At 48.7% G+C, this 19,742-nt stretch overlaps 2 protein-coding genes across 10 annotated transcripts in view; both read left to right on the top strand.

Annotated features, from left to right (window-relative positions):
* Positions 1-5,665, top strand: part of myt1la (myelin transcription factor 1-like, a) — a 60,434-nt gene extending 54,769 nt beyond the window's left edge. For 4 of the 7 annotated variants that reach the window (XM_086189518.1, XM_086189520.1, XM_086189519.1 and 1 more), the window contains exon 23: positions 1,845-5,664. In XM_086189518.1, coding sequence (XP_086045644.1) covers positions 1,845-1,985 — 141 coding nt within the window. In that variant the 3' untranslated portion in view covers positions 1,986-5,664. Of the gene's footprint in view, positions 1-1,844 lie in introns of all 7 variants that reach the window. The other 3 variants (XM_086189515.1, XM_086189517.1, XM_086189516.1) reach the window with 1 other exon arrangement.
* Positions 5,666-6,283: 618 nt separating this feature from the next.
* Positions 6,284-14,799, top strand: e2f6 (E2F transcription factor 6). Of its 3 annotated transcripts, none has more exons than XM_086189525.1 (10): positions 6,284-6,423; positions 9,885-10,199; positions 10,615-10,655; positions 10,978-11,030; positions 11,548-11,731; positions 11,844-11,997; positions 12,166-12,282; positions 12,396-12,534; positions 12,814-12,907; positions 14,670-14,799. In XM_086189525.1, exons 1-9 carry the CDS (start codon positions 6,307-6,309, stop codon positions 12,885-12,887), a joined length of 1,194 nt encoding a protein of 397 aa, XP_086045651.1. In that variant the 5' UTR covers positions 6,284-6,306; the 3' UTR covers positions 12,888-12,907; positions 14,670-14,799. The 3 variants fall into 3 exon arrangements, with proteins under 3 accessions (XP_086045651.1, XP_086045650.1, XP_086045649.1); XM_086189524.1 differs by lacking the exon at positions 14,670-14,799 and adding an exon at positions 13,037-13,330; XM_086189523.1 differs by lacking the exon at positions 14,670-14,799 and having other exon boundaries at positions 12,814-13,330.
* The last annotated feature ends 4,943 nt before the right edge of the window (positions 14,800-19,742 follow it).

Here is a 19,742-nt window from a genome sequence, read left to right on the forward strand (position 1 = left end):
GATCATTTCTCCTTTATCCAATTATCCTTCTCTTCTGCACTGTCATCCTCCCTCCTCCGATCCTCCAGCCACATCACAACTCTCCATTGTCACTGACTGAGGGGATGAACACGAGCAGTAGTGAAGGAGCAGCAGGAGGGATCCAGTCAGCAGCCACAAGGACACCGGACGTCACAACTCCAGTCTAAACTGATAGTTTCAGAGCCTCAAACCTGGAGACCACAAATGTGACAGGTTGAATTAAACTGTTTTTGGGAGCCTTGAGCTCATTGTTAATGAGAAACGTGAGCGTGAACGGAGGTCGTTAATGGAGCTGTTTACGAGGTCAGTATGAACTGCTGCAGCTGCCTCATCCCAGCAAGGAGCAGTGTTTGTTAATTCTGCATCAAAATACTACTTTAAACTAAATATTGTGGTGCTGCAGACACACCCTGCCTGCACATCATCTTCTACAGGCTTACAAAGCATTTTTGTTGGGTACAGATCCCCAGAAAACTCACATCATTAGTATTTTAATGAGTTTTTCAATGAATGTGAGAGTGATCATGTATAATCTTGTCCACATATCAGTTAAAATAATTAAATTTAGATTTTTTTTTCAAAATCTTGCAGCTCCACCGTGTCCAGAGATATTTGCTCGTCACAGTTGTTAGAGGCTCTGGTTGCTTTGTGTTTTATATGGCAGCGTTAATATTCTTGCTCAACGGGAGCTGCCTCAGCTGCTTCGCTGAAATTGAAACTACTTTTATCACTTTTAAGATTAAAGTAATACTTGGTTCAAAAACTGTATTTTGCCTTTAAAGTACTCACTGAAAGGAGCTTTACAAATATATTTTCTTATTCCTGCAATCATGTCTTTGTGACACCAGAATGCAGTAGGAGCCAGCCACGTACATTTAGCTTGAAGCTAATGGCGACTTACGGATAAGAACAACAGTTACGCTGTCCATGAACGTCCGTTTACGAACTCTTGGCGGCGTTGTCCAGTTGTTAATCCAGATGTAGGATCAGCAATCCACAAACACTTTGACTTGAGCTACAAACAAAGAATGTGACTGTGAAGAAGCACGAGCGATGCTTTCATTCTCTTTTATGCTCATAAACAAATCACAAGAAAGTAAGAGGATAGCATCTTAGTTAGCTAAATCTGACCTAGCTAAGTCTTAGTTAGCTAAGTCTTACCTAGCTAAGTCTTAGTTAGCTGAGTCTTACCTAGGTAAGTCTTAGTTAGCTGAGTCTTACCTAGCTAAGTCTTAGTTAGCTGAGTCTTACCTAGCTAAGTCTTAGTTCGCTCCAGGTCATAACTGACTGACACTCAACGCTGGTGATGGGTAGACAATCGTGCAGCCTGAAGACAAGTGTGCCTGAACTTGAGCCTTGAGGTACACCTCGTGAAAACCACCATCTTTAAACCTGAGGGACGTTCACCCGGTTTGGCCTTCAGCCCTCAGGTTTAGATCGTTCTGAACCCCAAGCTGCTCTGTCCCACTTGGCTAGATGAAGCTTGACAGTGTCTCTCTCATCTGCCAGTTCACCCCCTTTGGTTTTTGTCCTCATGTGCTCAGCGGTAACCTTCCATCTACCCATCAGCTAACCATCCCTCTCCTGATTTTTGCATGTTTTGAAGTTTGCATCACAGGCTGAGGCACAGATACCGAATGTTTTCTCCAAGTATTGTTTTCTACAAGTTTTGGTGGTCCTGTGCTCTCCTGACGGTCGTCCCTCCTCCCCGCTGCCCTTCTGTCTTCCAAACTGTCCCACAACCTGATTGTCCTGATGAGCGTTCCTCCTCTAATCCTTCTGAATGTTCATGTCTCCCCCCCACCCCCACCCCACCCCCACAGGAGCCAATGAATGAACAGAACTTTGACACTTATGTGAGTACATTGACAGACATGTACACCCACCAGGACCAGTACCAGAGCCCGGAGAACAAGGCGCTGCTGGAGAACATCAAACAGGCCGTTCAGGGCATCCAGGTCTAGCTCTCGCTGCGGCTGCAACGACTCATGCAAAACAACAAGAAGGTCAAACAAGCGGGGGATGGGTTGTTTTCTGCTGCTGTAGTCATAGTTCTGCTGTTAACGCTCTCAATTCCATGGGTCTCTCTTTTTTTATTTTTTTGATTGTTACTGCCTTGCTTTGAAAAAACATTTTAAATGAACATTCACGTTTTTGTACATTTTCATATGACCTAATATAATGTGATGTATTGTTTATAGCTGCTAATGTATGCACATTCCTAGTGTATATGTATGTTTTTTTTAATTTATGGTAAGCTTGAATCATGTCTTATTTTAACGCAGTTTACATTCGTTGACAAAACTGGGCGTCACGGGTTTAACGGCGAGCAGAGAAGCGAGGGCGACGTGAAGCCCTCCAGCTGGAGGCTGTAAATTCACTTTTGTAATGTCTGAACGAGGACACTACTTGTAAATCTTTAGCTAAAATGACGAGATCTACCAAGAAGAAGATTTCAAACATCATGACACGGAAACGTACTGGTGCAAATCCCATCGTCGAGTTGTTTTAAACTTTTCTTTGTTCACAAAACGAACGAAGCGGGACGACCAATGGCTACTGAAAATGTAGGAGACAATCTGCCATTCTGAATTTAGTTTAATCATCGACCTTGACTAGCTAATAGGACAAAGTGTCAGCAATATTGGTATAATAATATTAAAGCGTTTGTTTAGATATGGGATGCAATCTATATTAAAAGGTTTGGGTATATGCAATTTCTTATGAATAAAACTAGCAAAGAGCTGATAGATCTTTTTACTAACTATAAATGTATTGCGTTTTGTATAAACCTTTTACTACAATCATGTTTTAGGAATCTGACACGGGTGAAAGGACTTTGGTTCTGTCATGTTTGCACAGGGACACCTTTGTTTCCATGTTTTGATGTTTTTATTGTCGATTCAGAAGCAGGAGAAAAGATTTGTAGATATGATTTTTCTTTCTAAAGGCTGACGGCTCCGCTGGACTTACAGGGTCAAATGTCCTCATCCATCCTTGTATATTGCACTCGTTACGTAGTCTTTCCAGTCATGCATCGACTTGTCTGAGCCACAACAGGACTTGGTGCCAGATGACACGATGACCAAGCAGCACTTCTTTTATTATCTTTGATTGTTATTGAAAAGACGAATGAGCCAGCAGTTGTAACACAATGTCTGTGCACGGAATTTTCCTGACTTGAGTATTTCGATCTGGATCAGCCTTACGATGACTTTCAGGCGGAGATCACAGTTCCGGTGGAGTCTGTTTTCTGAACACCGTCGTTCATGCATGCACTTTATTGGAGTTTGTCAAAGTATTATCACGTGGTAAATGAAGCAAAAACTGTACAGCAAGTTTGTGGAAACTGTGACTTTGACAAGACTTTGTGCCGGTGATTCCTATTTGAAAGTGACCTGGAGCAAATTTCAGTGAGCTGATTTATGTTTTAAAGGAAACCTCCCCCCTCTGCTCCCCCTCCTCACCTCCGTCTCACCACCACCGATTCTGTTTTAAAGCTCTAGTGTGCCGTATGGTCATAGAGGTCAGAGGTCGCATCTGAGCCCTCGCCAGGCGAATTCTCGCGTTGCTCAACGAGCCGTTCACCGCGCTCTGCCTAGCTGGAGCTTGTATCTGGGCATGCTTGTTTATGCTAGCCAGGCCGGCTACTTCCTGTTAGCCCTCTCTTAGCCTGAAAGTGAATATCAGCACACAAAAGGATCAAAGTGTGATGGCGAAACGTGAAAACGGTTCAATTCAAAACAATTCATTCACGCAGCATTAAAGACAGAGGAAGCTACTTCTGGTTAGCCCTCAGCTAACTGGGCCGTACGGGTCCCAGGAGAGTGAGACAGGAGTTCTGATCCCAAGCATTAAAAGACATGCAAAAATAGACACGGGGACGAAGCCGCGAGGATGCCGACAACTCTATTTGTATCAGCACAACCAGTCAGTCGGCGCGGCAGAGGGACGCAAGCCAGCCAGCAGTTAGAACGGTGGTTGTTAGGCCTGAGCGGATGCTTGGACTAGCTTGTCTTCACCCAGTCAGCAGCTGCAGGAAGAGGGAGAAGCAGCAGCTCAGTCCTCAGTCCTGGTTCCTGAGAGAGAACCTGAACATGAAAGCTTCCTCAAATGGGTCCCCAGAGCTAAAATGGATCAGCGGCCTGGACAAAGGGGGGTGGGGGCGGGGGTCCTTTCTCCAAAAGTTAAGATAAACTATGAGACAGTCTAAAAGTGCCTCAACAACACAGACAGAACTTAATGCTGCAAATGAAAAACTGAAATCAACCCGTGAACCAGACAACGTCAGGAAGTGTGTCTCACAGCAGAAGAAACATTTCTTGGAAAACAATTTGGTTTGATGAAATCCAGTCTCTTTCTTGGGTCTGGGAAAGCTGCGTCGCCAGCACGTCACTGCTGGTTATTTGGGTCGACCTTTTTTTGCCCCTTTTCGTGTGCTGCAGTTGTTGAGGTCCCCCTCACAGCAGGAAATGACAACAGCTAGTGAGCTACGAGCCGAAGGTTTTGATGAAGACTTGTTCGGTTATAGCGGCGAATCGTTGTCAAGATACACACCCAATGTGAATAGCATCGTTTTGCAAGAGCAAATTTGTGTGGCTTAGCACCGCCCACCAAGATTACGATTGGCTAACAGGGATGGGCTTAGCTGGTGACGAGGTTAGGAACAGGTGGTGGGCTTGGCTAAAGTTACGGTTTCCTTCGCGTTCCGCTCCATCCCGGTGGTGACACACGCAGGTCAGGCAGCTTTCAGACTGTCTGGGGTTTAAAGCGCTCCCTGCTCACCGTGTAGCAGGCTGCTGCAACGAGTCGTGGAAAACTAACACGCTGCTTCCATTTTGAAACAAAAGGACGCCGATGAGGGGAGAAGTTCACTATTCCAAAGCCGGACGCCCCTCCCATCCGGCGCCACTGGGCCCTACTACCTCACACCAGTGCTCCCCGATGCGACACGACTGCCATGGGAAGGGTGGCTAATGTCTGGATCTGCTGGTTTCCCACCGGCAGAAGAAACTAAACACAAAACAGGGGGAGTTTTCCTTTAAAGAAGTTCTTTGGACGTTTAACTGCAACGCTTCATTATCAGACGTCACATCTCTGCCCAAAGCTTTGTGTCTGCAGCTTCCTGCCAGTGAGCTCCTGCATTAGTTAGACTGACTGCTTGTACGTTTTGATTTAGTCAGTTAATTCTTACAAAGGAAATGGGAGTTAAAGCACAATTCTGCCACTTACAGACTTAAAGGTGATAGACTAGATATTGTAATATCAGATGTAAAAGCTAAACTGTAACTATTTACATAGAGAATCTCAACACTAACATGTGACATGCTAGAATGCAAAAGAAACCCATATGACTATTTGTGAAATCATCAGTTAATGAAGATGTTTCTTTGGAGGAGTGCATTGATAAGGGTTTTTATACATTGGTCATTTTCTCTGCTTTGACCCTTTTTCTCTGTTACTCGTTTTCTTACCACATGGCATGAGTTCCGTTGATATTTTTGCCGTATGTTTAAGGTCATGAGTTGCTACGTGATATTTTGAGTTTGACTTGTGAAGTTTGTACATTTTTTATCATGCTGGTGTTGGAATCAATTGCTCTGAATAAACCTTGTGTTGCAACACTGATTTAAATCTCCTTGTTTCAGAGTCACAGCCGTTCCTGTGTCCGTGGTTGTCTTTTTCAGGCCCAATTTTGTGTGTGTGTGTGTGTGTGTGTGTGTGTGTGTGTGTGTGTGTGTGTGTGTGTGTGTGTGTGTGGTCATTGGTGGGGTTCCGGATGCTTTTATTTAATGGGTAAAATGCGAAACCATAAAGTTGCGTGACGCGAGAGGCGGTGCTCCGCCCTGTATGGGTTGTCAGTATTGTAATTCCTATTATACAAACGTGCTCGGTGTTCCGCTTCGACGACTTCTGTCAGTGTAATTTCAATTTTTCTTGTCAAATGAAAATGGAAAAAAATCTGTGTTTAATGTGTGAGTAATAGTGCAAGGTAGAAATATTTACTTTGATGCACATGCACATTTCTATGATGGTGGTGTTTTAGTTCGAGTCAATACATTTGAAAAACCTCAAGGGGGCGTTAAATTGGCGCCGCCTTCGAGTTTATTTTCCCTCCATTGTTGCATTTCCGGGCCAGCGGCACGCCCCTTTCCGGTGAAACAAGCGTGGGACGTGAGTCGCTCACGTTTGCTTTTGGTATTTTTTTGTGGTTGTAGAACTTGATTCGGATGCACCTGAAGTCCGGATAGGTTCGGTTCTGAGCCGCGGAGGAGGACGGTTAGCATGGGGAAGTGCGTCGTCTCTGGCTGTCCGAACCGCTCCCTGAACGTGAACCGGGGAATCCTCAACCGACCACCGAAGAGGTTCTTCAGCTTCCCCAAAGACCCGGCTCGAGTCAAGGTACAGACGGGGACTTAACCAGACCAACACCGCCAGGTGCTGCTGGTTCGGCTCCTAGCTCCTAGCTAGCTGCTACAGTCGTTAGCTGCTAGGGTAGTTAGCTGCTACGGTAGTTAGCTGCCTGCCTGACCGGATGCTAACTAGCTATTGATCAGAGTAAACACAGTTCTGTTATAAAGATGCTAGTATTAATACTGCACGAGTATGTTAGTGTGTACCCGAGCTGCTCGCTGCCGGTGGAGACTCGAGTATTAATACTACTTACTCTGGATAAGTTAGCAAGAAAACATGTAAACACAGTGTAAGTATTGAAGTATTCATGAGTACCAGGATTCAGGAAAAACCTGGAAAAGTCAGGAATATAAAAAGTACAAACGTCCAGAGGTGGAAAATGGATAAACAACGTGAAACTCATGGAAGTTAGTTTAGTTAATACTTGAATATGAAACGAGTGAGAAAACTCATTTTGTGCTAATATTGACTCACCAGTTTCATACTGGTGAGCGGATCAAATGATTACGTCATTAGTTGTAGTTGAACCAAATTAAAGTTGTTGAATTTTGACTTGGATTTCTGTTTGTTTCCTTTGTTAAAAGACGTTCTTCAAAAGGAAGAGTAAACAAGCAGCGTTGTGAGGGCCTGAGCCCTGGCCTGAACCCCAGGGTGTCCTGGTCCCTGGCCTGAATCCCAGGGTGTCCTGGTCCAGGGTGGAGGCCTTGTCGTTGAGGAGTTAGAAGCCTGAGTCTGATCAGAGAGTGAGAGCAGAGCTGAGAGCTGGCCCTTTAAGAACCCCTCCCCCACTGCTCTGTCTTTGATCTGTACTAGAGTGGAGAGCAGAGCTGAGAGCTGGCCCTTTAAGAACCCCTCCCCACTGCTCTGTCTCTGATCTGTGCTAGAGTGAGAGCAGAGCTGAGAGCTGGTCCTTTAAGAACCCCTCCCCCACTGCTCTGTCTTTGATCTGTACTAGAGTGGAGAGCAGAGCTGAGAGCTGGCCCTTTAAGAACCCCTCCCCCACTGCTCTGTCTTTGATCTGTACTAGAGTGGAGAGCAGAGCTGAGAGCTGGCCCTTTAAGAACCCCTCCCCACTGCTCTGTCTCTGATCTGTGCTAGAGTGAGAGCAGAGCTGAGAGCTGGCCCTTTAAGAACCCCTCCCCCACTGCTCTGTCTTTGATCTGTACTAGAGTGGAGAGCAGAGCTGAGAGCTGGCCCTTTAAGAACCCCTCCCCACTGCTCTGTCTCTGATCTGTGCTAGAGTGAGAGCAGAGCTGAGAGCTGGCCCTTTAAGAACCCCTCCCCCACTGCTCTGTCTCTGATCTGTGCTAGAGTGAGAGCAGAGCTGAGAGCTGGCCCTTTAAGAACCCCTCCCCACTGCTCTGTCTTTGATCTGTGCTAGAGTGAGAGCAGAGCTGAGAGCTGGCCCTTTAAGAACCCCTCCCCACTGCTCTGTCTTTGATCTGTGCTAGAGTGAGAGCAGAGCTGAGAGCTGGCCCTTTAAGAACCCCTCCCCCACTGCTCTGTCTCTGATCTGTGCTAGAGTGAGAGCAGAGCTGAGAGCTGGCCCTTTAAGAACCCCTCCCCACTGCTCTGTCTTTGATCTGTGCTAGAGTGGAGAGCAGAGCTGAGAGCTGGCCCTTTAAGAACCCCTCCCCCACTGCTCTGTCTTTGATCTGTGCTAGAGTGAGAGCAGAGCTGAGAGCTGGCCCTTTAAGAACCCCTCCCCCACTGCTCTGTCTCTGATCTGTGCTAGAGTGAGAGCAGAGCTGAGAGCTGGCCCTTTAAGAACCCCTCCCCACTGCTCTGTCTCTGATCTGTGCTAGAGAGAGAGCAGAGCTGAGAGCTGGCCCTTTAAGAACCCCTCCCCACTGCTCTGTCTCTGATCTGTGCTAGAGTGAGAGCAGAGCTGAGAGCTGGCCCTTTAAGAACCCCTCCCCCACTGCTCTGTCTCTGATCTGTGCTAGAGTGAGAGCAGAGCTGAGAGCTGGCCCTTTAAGAACCCCTCCCCCACTGCTCTGTCTTTGATCTGTGCTAGAGTGAGAGCAGAGCTGAGAGCTGGCCCTTTAAGAACCCCTCCCCCACTGCTCTGTCTTTGATCTGTGCTAGAGTGAGAGCAGAGCTGAGAGCTGGCCCTTTAAGAACCCCTCCCCCACTGCTCTGTCTCTGATCTGTGCTAGAGTGAGAGCAGAGGTGAGAGCTGGCCCTTTAAGAACCCCTCCCCCACTGCTCTGTCTCTGATCTGTGCTAGAGTGAGAGCAGAGCTGAGAGCTGGCCCTTTAAGAACCCCTCCCCCACTGCTCTGTCTCTGATCTGTGCTAGAGTGGAGAGAGAGGAGGAGCACCAGGACTGGAGTGGGACAAAAGGAAGAAGTCGGCATACGCTGGTCCAGAGGGACACAGAACACCATGTTGTTGGAGGGGTTTTTGTCAGGAATGCAGTGGTGTGTATTTTGAGGCTGTGGGACATTTAGTCTACAGGTGAGAAGCGAGTGTTTGAGAGTATGTACCATGAGAGCAGACAGGTGCCCCATTGGTTTCCATTGTAAGGTGAAAAGTGTAAAAAGTGTCTCCCCCACTTTGAGGGCTTATAAAACCCTCGATAAAAACTTTTAATAACTTTGGATCAGCAGAGTTTACAGAGTCATGTTTTAAGTTTTGGAAGCGATAGCATGAACGCCCTAGGAGGAGATAACGTTTGTTTGGGGCGCAAAATTGTCCAAAATTGGACATTCGTGTCCAAATTGTGGACGTCCTGTTAGAGTTAGGTCATGGGTGTGAGTGTACGATTTGTCCGTCTCTATGAGATGAATAAAACGGTGTTGGTCCCATGTCTGTAGGATATTCCTACAGGCCGTGGTGTGTTTTTGTGTATCTAGGTGGCGCTATTGAGTAGAGTGCGTCTTATTTTTTAATTATCGAATTTTTCGCCGCACCCGATGTGTGTACCAAATTTGGTGAGTTTTCGAGCGTGTTTAGGGGGTCAAATTAACTTTTGAAGTGGCGAGTGGGTGGAGCAAACATGATAGGGTCTGAGCCTGAAGAACCTTCAGAGCGGTGCAGGGACCGTGGTTGGTTTGGCGAATCTTTACCTGCGCTTGGGATTAAGAGCAGGACGTGTCAGCACCTGCACATTTGAATCGGCTGCAGTGAGGCGTCTGTCCTCAGCTGTGAGTTGTGGTATTTTAAATCCTGTCCTCAGGACTCCCTCATCATCACAAACTTCACACGTCCCTGCTCGTGGCTTCTGTGGTTCTGTCCCTGGGTTCTACTGCAGTTATTTCCCAGGTCCAGGAGGAAAGTTCCGGCAAAGGAAACACATTTGGGATGTTTGACTTGATAATCACATTCATTAGCTGAAGCTTCTGAACTAAACATGGCCGCTGATGTGTTTGATGAACCAGAATCAATATCAGCAAGTATTGATTGGGTACCTTAAGCAGCGGCGCTATCACCTGTGACTGTGTTCAGGTGTGGCTGGCCGCTCTGAGGGAGACGGACAAGCAGGACTCGGCTGAGCAGCACCTCATCTGTGAGGATCACTTCCTGCCCGAGGACCTCTCCAGCAGCGGGGTCAACACTGATGCCATTCCCATCATGCCCCCCTACCTGGACGGCCCCCTGGGTGTGATTGGCCCCTGGGGAGCTGACATGTCTGAGGATGAGGATGCGTGGGCTGCTGGTGGTGAGGAGGAGGAGGAGGAGGAGGAGGAGGAGGATGCTGGTGAAGAGGAAGTTGTTGCTCCTGTTAATGTGGAACCTTCAGCACCAGAGCCCTCGGAGCAGGTCAGGAGACTCCTCGTCTGCTCTTGTGTTTTTCTCATTGGTCCTGATGAATGTTGTGACATCATGTCAGTCAAGAAGACAGAGACCCAGGCTAGTTAGCTTAGCCCAGTGGCTGGTAGTAGGTGGGAAGTGTTAGCATCAGCTAGCTCAGGTCCAGGATGCTAGTTAGCCTAGCCCAATGGCTGGAAGTGGGTGGGAAGTTATACCCAAGTTCCAATGGACCTTTGGAGGTGCTGCGTCAAATCACTGCTCCCAGTCAGGAAAGTAGTTCTGGCTACGTGTCTGATTCTACCACTACAACGTCTCCTCGTTTGATAGTTTGGACCGATAATCACAAACCGATGGTAACAGTTTGAGTTCTTACTCTCTCTGATCTCAGTCTTAACGTTCTCCTTTCCCGCTTTCTGGTTTCCAGGATCCAGGAGAACCAAGTCCCACTGAGACCAAGATGACGAGGTGAAAATCCTCCTGCTGCGGGTTTACATGAAGATCTCTCTGATTTGGTTTCATTTCTTCTTTCTTCACTGTATCCAGATATCTTCCTGCTGTGCTTAGTTAAAACCCAGAAAAGAACCAAGTACGTTGGTAGTTGGATTCATTGGTTCGGCCCCGTGTCACTGGTTCAAATCTGCTCCAAGTTTTTGAAGTGCATGCAGACCTGAGTGATGTTGCAGTTGTGTGAGCAGAGCAGCACCGCGAGTTCTTACAGGTCTGCGTCAACTTGAGGGTTCTTGTCAACTTTGACTGAAAGATTTTTTTTTTGTGTTTGTCTCTTCAGTGCCAACCTCCATCAGAGGGAACCGATCCTGAAAGTGGGCGGCGCCAGAAGAGGTGTGAGCCGTCGCCTGTCACTGAATGTTTACGTTTTCATCAGAAGCTGAACAGGATCTGCTTGTCCCAGTGTCACGGATGCAGCAGCTGTTGGCCCGAATGAGACGCTGAACACAATGATGATGATGTCAGCGTCAGCCAGTTCATGTGTCAGATCTGAACCGTTAGTCCTGAGGCGCCCTGGCGTTCGCCATCTTGATGAATCGCTCCTCCGTCCGTCGGTCTTCGGCTGCCTTCGGTCTCCAGGAGTGTTGGATGCTTGATGTCAGGCTTGTCTCAGAAGTCATCGACCAAATTAAGCAGAATCGATCCAGAGGGCCTGAGCGTCCCGCCACAAGGCTGTTGCTGTCGCCGCGGGTAGACTTGTCGTGACCAGCCTGACATCAGTGATATGATCTACAGAATGCTGGGGGCGGAGTTGTTTAGCGTGATTAGAAAGGGCCTCGTTCCCGTGATGACGGGTGGAATGAAGCTTCCCAGCTGAATCTTCTGTGTCTCACTAACTTGTCGTACTCAGACTTGTCACTGGGGCTGCTGACGCGGCGTTTCCTGGAGCTCCTGCTGGTGGAACCGGACCGGTCGCTGGAGCTGGGCCAAGCGACCACAAGCTTGCAGACCAGCCGGCGGCGACTTTATGACATCACCAACATCCTGGAAAGCATCAGTCTTGTAGAGCGGACGGCCAACAGGGTCAAGTGGATGTAAGTGGACGTGGGTTTGAAGACGGAATAGAATAAAATAGTCAAAGATGTCAAAAAGGTCAGGAGGGTTATTCACTTCCTGTTCCACTGACACTGCTCTCTGAATGGCCAGAGGAACGCGTCCCATCTCCAGCTTCCTGTGGAAGAGCAAGGACAAGTTCCAGAGGGAGCTGGAGAACCTGAAGCTGGTGGAGAGCACTCTGGATGGCCTCATCAAGAGCTGCGCCCAGCAACTCTTCGACATGACAGACGACCTCGAAAACTCCACATATCCTTTCACGCCAGGCTGAGGTCAAAGGCCGGCAGCATCAAAGCAGCACAGAGGCCAGCTGACTGTTAGTTAGCTTAGCACAATGAGTGGTAGCACTAACATGATAGATGTTGGCGTTACGCATTCGCACACGTGTCAGCAGGTTTTCTTTAATGCCTCCTGTACGTCTGCCTACGTGACCCACCAGGACGTCCGGCGCCTCGCAGCCTTCCAGGAGCAGACGCTCATCGTGGTCAAAGCTCCAGAGGAGACCAAGCTGGAGGTCCCGGCACCCACAGAGGTACACCCCCGACCAGGCCCAACCACCTGCTCCAGACACCATCATGGGGTTGTCCTTCAGTGTGTGTGTGTGTGTGTGTGTGTGTGTGTGTGTGTGTGTGTGTGTGTGTGTAGGACAGTATCCAGATCCATCTGAAGGGGGAAAGGGGTCCCATCATGGTCCTGACCTGTGACATAGAGACGGCTGGAGAGAAGAGCAGCTGCTTCGTGACGCTGGAGGAGAGTCGGATCAGGACGAGCACCTTGAAGACAGGTAAATTCTCACGTGTCCAGGTGGGCGGTCCTGAGAGGAGTGTTTGTAAACGCTTAGTCACCTTCCTCTGACAAGTTAACACTGATGTCATCACCAAGCAGTACTTTGTGTTGAAATACTGCTGTCCAGGCAAGAACACACAACTGCAGTATAACACACTTGTTTACACAAGTCTCCAGTCTGGAAATGGGACGTCCCAAACGTCCCGGGTGCTGAGTGTGAGGTTCTAACATGAGAGTTCCTGAGATGTTCTCCATCCGTCCTGTGTCTTCTGTTTAGGACGAGCTGCTACCAATCAGCCACTAGGAGGCGCCACCTGCCCTCAGCATTCAGACACCGTCCTGGAGAAATGACATCAGCAGATGGTCTCCAGGTATCAAACATACGGGACTCAGACACAACAGCAGCTGGTGGAACACAGATGTGAGCTCACATTGAGACTGAAATCACGACTGGACGTCGGCGCTGCTAACGGATCCATTTTCACTGTTTTAAATGAAAGTGGATCCCCTCAGCGCGCCGGGCCCTCCGGGGGAGGAGCTGTGAGAATGATGTCACGCTGGTCGGTCAGTCGGGATGCTGCTGAGTCATTTTTGTACAGGATCAAGGTGTAGATGCCTCTACACCACGGGGACGTGCAGCGCTAGATGACATCATCACGTAGCAGCAGAATCTTTTTCTCTGTTTTTGACGCTTGTGTTTTGGATATTAAATGTTTTCATCTTAGTTTGTCATTTCTCTCAGAGAAAACACCTCAACGATGCTGTACTCAATAAAGTTAAAATGAGGTCATTCATTTCCTGTCATCGTCTGCTGATAGCAGGACGCCATCTTGGACTAAACCAAGCCCTGTCCAGTCGTCGCACGCTTCCCGCCTTCTGAGGAGACGTCTACGTCCCTCTGGCGGTTTCTCTCGTCTGCATTCTTCCTGTTTATGAGGGAGTCTGGAACACGTCATGACGGCGCCGTCGCTGCCGGCTCCTGATCACCACCACCACGCTGAGTGGGACAAGGAAACGGCACCGACATGGAGCCTTCACACGTCAATCAGGAATCCGTAATAAAAGATCTGGGAATCGTGCAGTACTTGAGTGTAGAACCCCCGAGGCCCCCGGCTGAAGCTGCCCTCTAGTGGCCTGGCAGGTGAGATGCCAACACTGGACAGCTGTGCTGGTGTGTGACCAAAGTGAGGGAAAACAAACGAATGAACCAAAATCCAAGACTGCAGCGAGCACCAGTTTAGAAGTTAAATGAATGAAAAGCAACAACAGAGCAGCAGAATGGTGGTGTGAATTCGTTGGAAATGGAATGTGTTGACCAATGCGACGACTACTTCCTGCCATGTGGTGACATCACAAAACCTGCTGGACTGTCTTGCGGTCTATTCATCTGTTAGTCTGAATTCTTGCTTGTGTTGTACGTCGCTTTGGACAAAAGCGTCTGCTAAATTAAATTGTAGAATTTATCGCAATTGTACTCAGCGGGAAGCTGATGGAACGTCAGTCTTGCGGGACCATTGGTACAATAACATATCTGTTCACCGTGTGGATTATCTGGCGTGCTCGCGCTTGGCCGCACAGGCAAGTTGGCAGCAACCATGACGCGTGCTGGTGGTTGACATGTTGCATCGCAGCATGGCTCCCTGAAACAGCAGAGGTTGCTTGACGCTGATGACGCCAGCAAGGACTATGAATATCTCTCGCTCGCTCGCTCTCTCACTCTCTCTCTCACACACACACACACTCACACACTCACACACACACACACACACACACACACGGGTAGAGAGGAGTCCACTCTGCGTGTCATGGATCACAAACACCAGGAGCCTCCACTTTATTTCCTCTCTGGTCCTCATCTGCTCTTCTACCTGGACTCATCCAGAGTGCAAACAGAACTGTCCCCTCGCTACCTCTCACCTCCACGTGTGTGTGTCCCAGTTCACTGTGGTATTATGGTCCCAGTTCACTGTGGTATTATGGTCCCAGTTCACTGTGGTATTATGGTCCCAGTTGCAGTCACAGTTCATCCATCCGTCAGTGTCCTACATGAGTGCTTTATGTGTTACCGTAATACTGCAGTACTGTGTTGTATTTGTGAGTGGAGTTGAGTTCTGGCCGTCTACCGTCTTCCAGCTTGGCTGTGATGAACCGTCTGGCCAGGGAGACGCTGCCAAGCGCCGCCTGGAGGACGTCCAGACGGAGAGAATCCCCAGGGACTGCGTCATTAAAGCCCCCGTGAACAAGCACCTCAGCTCAGGTAACCCCGGCCGCTTGGCCCGCCAGTCCCTCGCCTCGTGGATTTTGTTGTGTCAGGATGTGTGGGGGCGGACACACAAGCGGCGTATGCGTTCAGCATCAGGAGGTTGTTTTCTCACTCCTCGCCACTTTGTGACTGTACAGTCCGACATCACTAAAATCCACCTTAGTTGGCACTGACGAACCCAAGAGAGGAGAACTTGAGAACCCTCCCTGTTGGCCGGTCAGACGGCTGCTGTGGTGGTGCTTCTGGTTCCGTGTTCAGCTGCTTCATCTGCTCACCGTGCCCCGTGGGGGGAGCTGAGTAGTAAAGGACTCTGGTTGGGTCCGGGCCCACGCCGTACGGAGACCGCCTTGTTTGTAAGGTCTTGGTCCACAGCTGAGTAGGAACGTTGGATTCAACCGAACTAAAGAACGAGGTGTCACAACGCCCTGAAATCCTGCTGCGTTCAATGTGGAGTGTCAGAATTTTCTGTTTGGTCTGAAGCACAAAAGCAGGTGTGAACCGAGTCGGTCCAGATGAAGTTTCAGTGTCAGCACAGTTGGCCTGGTGGCTGGTTTGAGCAACTGCAGCCAGCAGAGGCAGCCGTCGTCACCCCAGAGTAGAAAACAAGTGTGGGGTCAGCGCACCGCCGCAAACATGACAGGAAGTTCTGGTAAAAAGGCATAAACAAGCTTCACATCTGGACCCGATTCACAGAGACCGAAGAGACTCTGATGATTCACAAGTCACACCTGCTTTTCACGCAAGAGCTGAAGTTTTCTTTCAAAACGGTTCAGTCAGCAGTTTCCAGGCTGTCGGACGCCAACTGCTACCTGGAAGTCGTCGGCTGCTGATCTGATGAGTGGTGCTTCTAATTTGAAGGTGTGGCTTGATGGCGTTTAGCTGAACCCGGCGTCACTGTGACTCAGGCTGCCTCGTGGGCTCCGAGCGTTTTGATCCTCTTCCAGGAAACAGAAGGAAAACAACATTTCTCATTTCTTCCAAATGACCACATTTCCTTGAGCTGGGCGCAGGAGCACGGTTGGCCAACGGGGGGCAGTGTGGAGCCGCGGCCGCATCTGTCCCAAGATCACCATTCCCTTCACCTCATCTGTTTGTTTTCTCCTCTTCTGATTCTTTTTCTTCCAAAACAAACAATGATTGTTCGCTGTTTTCCAGGCTGTGGACTTAAACCTCCACCTCTTGGAGATAAATATCCTTTTCTCTTCTCTTCTTCATTTCATCTCCTCCTCTTTGTTTGAACTTGGACGCAACTGTTCTTCGTCTCCTGTCCTAGAGGAGGAATCTCATCCCTTCATGGTTTCATCTCATCTCTCTCTCTTCCATATGTGGATGGAAACAGTAAAAGCTGTGACATGAGGACTGCAGCGCCAGATATTTTCATAAATGAATAATAATTGTACTTATTTACGCTTCACGCTTGATGGAGGAGGACAAGAGGGCAGCGACCGGCATGAGGACCGAATTATTAACAGTTCACCAACAATGCAGCACGATCCGGGTGGAGCTGATGAACGGTTTCAGGCACGTAGTCAAGTTTAATTGCTGTTTTGAAATTCATCCGTTGCCTAACTTGTAACCATGGCAACCCCAGAGAGCACAGCTGTCAAACCTTTAGGGTGGTTATCAACTTGATAAACTCACATCTGAGAAGGGAAACACACCAACGGCTCATTTTTAAAATATCTTTGTTAAAGTTGAATTAAAACAAAATTTAGCCTCTCCTACCACTCCTCTACCAGTCATTGGGCTAAGCTAACTAGCCTGGACCTGAGCTAGCTGATGCTTACACTTTCCACCCACTACCAGCCATTGGGCTAAGCTAACTAGCCTGGACCTGAGCTAGCTGATGCTAACACTTCCCACCCACTACCAGCCATTGGGCTAAACTAACTAGCCTGGACCTGAGCTAGCTGATGCTAACACTTCCCGCTCACTACCAGTCATTGGGCTAAACTAACTAGCCTGGACCTGAGCTAGCTGATGCTAATACTTCCCACCCACTACCAGTCATTGGGCTAAACTAACTAGCCTGGACCTGAGCTAGCTGATGCTAACACTTCCCACCCACTACCAGTCATTGGGCTAAGCTAACTAGCCTGGGTCCCAGTTCCCTAGAGGAGGGGCTCTCCTGCTGTCCTCACGTTGACAGTGCCAACCAAAAACAGAGATTCATTTCAGTACTTGTTGAAGTTGCAGTAACCATTGCCAACGTTGTCCTTGTAAGTATTTAAATGGACTCAATTTTATAGAGCGCTTTTCTAGCTCAGCGGCACTCAATGCTCTCTAGAGTCTCGTCTCATTCACCCGTTCACTCACTGATGGTGGAGCTGCCATGCAAGGCACCAACCTGCTCATCAGGAGCAATTATGGGTTCAGTATCTTGCTCAAGGACACTTGGACATGGTCACCGGGGTCGAGGATCGAACCAGCAACCCTTCGGCCACTCTACCCCTGAGCCATGCTGCCCAAGTGTAGTCATGACAACAGCTCTTGGTCTTACTATCACTTCATTTCCAGCATTGGAGTGACGAGCGGTCGCTGCTGCGTGTGTGTTTTGTTCTACTGCCTCTTGTGGCTTCGCCTCCCTGCTTCCACACTTCAGTCCTTCAAATATGAACTTTCCTTCTCTCTCCTCACGTCCTTTATCCATCAGGAGGTTTTTCATCTCATCTCCTCTTCACGTCTCTGTGTTTTTCCACACACAGCCAGTTTCTCCTTTTGTCGTCTTTAAAGACACCAAAACAGGAATTGAGCCATCTCTGGTCGGACACATGGAGTGGAGGGGGTTTGCTGATTCCACCTCTTTTTCCACCCTGGCAGCTAAAAATGGAACGTTGTTTATTCCAATGAACAGATGCCTCTATGACACACGCGCACACACACACACAGACCATCAAACACATGTACACACTGCCAAACACAGACCACCCATGGCTGCTTCTACACACACACACACACACCTCATTCTATCTACCATCAACCCCACACCGCTACACACTCATGTATACGTTGGAGCAGTCCTACTCTGGTCTGTGCAGGAGGAAACAGACCGGTGCATATTTGCGAGCGTCGGCGGAGACGTCGGAGCGCTCAGCGAGGGAACAGTCTGAAACACTCTCAGTCCAAATTGACCCTTTGTCAGTCTCGCCTCTCCTACGCACTCCTTGGTTACGGTTGCTAAGTAGGACAAACAATAGCCTGAGAGAGTCTGTTTCCATTAAAACCACCTGTTGATTTAATTGACTCTCATTTGTATTTAATCTGATTAAAACAATGTGGTTCGGGTCGCTGGTGCAGCCAAAGATGGCGAGCATTGTAATGACATCCAGAGAATCGGCGAAAACCCCCAGATCACTTTGTAGTCCAGCAGGAAGGAAGGGTTGAGGTATTTTTGTAGTCCAGTCCTGTATGTGTGAGGTTAGCAGAGGTTGGGATTGAGGATCTGTGGTGGTTTTGGTGTGACGATCCTTCCAGCTGAGGCCAAGTGACCTGCAGCAAGAGTGGATCAAACTGTGTCATCACGCCGCTCGCGTCGAGTGTAACAGACGAATCCAGCGTGTGGCTGGAGGAGAAAACCCGGCTTCATCTGGGGAAGTCCTTACTTTTGGGGAAAGTTTTGCAGTGGGATTCCCTTCAAAACACACACACACACACACACAGACGTGGGACGGGGAGGGTCATGTGATCACTGGTCATGGCTTGTTCAGAGTTGGGGACGAGGTGGAGGAACAAGCGAGTGGATTTCCGAGTCGCTGCAGATCTGATGACATCATATCACCTTGGCAGAGGCGGTCTGACTTTCACGGTTTTGTTGTCAACGTTTTCAAAGGTTCTTTGGCTCCACCGCAGAGGTTGTGGGATCGGCGTTGTGTGTCGGCAGGAGGAAGCGGGAGAGCGTGTCGTCTTCACGCCTCGGCGTCAGGTTGTTTGGATTTCACTTCATTTGTCTCAAATGTTCTCTGCGACTTGAGGATGACCTGCAAACATTTTGGTGGTCAAAGGTCACCGTGGGAGGCCCACTTGGACGATGCAACCATGCTGCAGTATTTCTAGTTTTTCTTTGGGTTACACTGACATCTCCTTGTCCTGGATGACATCATCACGCCGCCGTGCCCTCCCGGTAGTTCAGATTTGCTTTTATTGTCATCTTCACTAAAATGTTGTCAACAAGTATTTGCTTCGCTTTCTTTGATGCACTTCCTGGTTTAAAAATGGGACACGACAACGATTCACGATGAGGCGAGCTGGCGTTTCGTGCAGCCAGCATCGATGATCACGAACACTGTTAATTCTACCGCTGACAGCCGATGGGCTAACACGAAGACAGAGGCGTCCTGCAGAGCAAAAAAACATGGAGGCGCACACACACACACACACACACACACACACACGTTAAAACATACATGCCTCTGGGGAGACTTCCATATACCCACCGCGCCGATCCACCAAAACTGCACTCCCACCCTGCAGACGAGTGATGAAAGTGATTCCTCGGAATGCTAATCAGGACCAAAATAACTGGCTTGATCATCGTCTATCAAAGGCGATGGGACTCACCGCCGCACGGACGGACTGACAGGATAAATGTAAGTTGACACCAACCCAGTTGTGTCAACAAAAAGAAAAAAAAGTGAGTAGACAGGTAGACATATGTGGGACATGGCTAATGACAGGGACGACATTAAAATTAGAAATAAGAGGCAGAATAAAGAGTTTCATACAGCGAGAGTCACGTGTCGTGGAGACTTCTCAACCCACCTCTTCAAAGAGGACTTTCAGATGGTTTTCATGGCGCTGGATGAAGCCTGGCTTCATCTCTGCTGCTGACGCCGCTGCTACTGCTGACATCTGAGATCACCTGATCTCAGCGTAACTGCGGACGTCGCTTAGCTATCGTATCGTATCGTAGCTATCGTATAGCTATCAGTGCTATCGTTGGTCCA

This window comes from Aulostomus chinensis, chromosome 20 (assembly GCF_037954235.1).
Source record: "Aulostomus chinensis isolate RoL2024-O1b breed Wild chromosome 20, RoL_Achi_v1.0, whole genome shotgun sequence".
Taxonomy (NCBI): domain Eukaryota; kingdom Metazoa; phylum Chordata; class Actinopteri; order Syngnathiformes; family Aulostomidae; genus Aulostomus; species Aulostomus chinensis.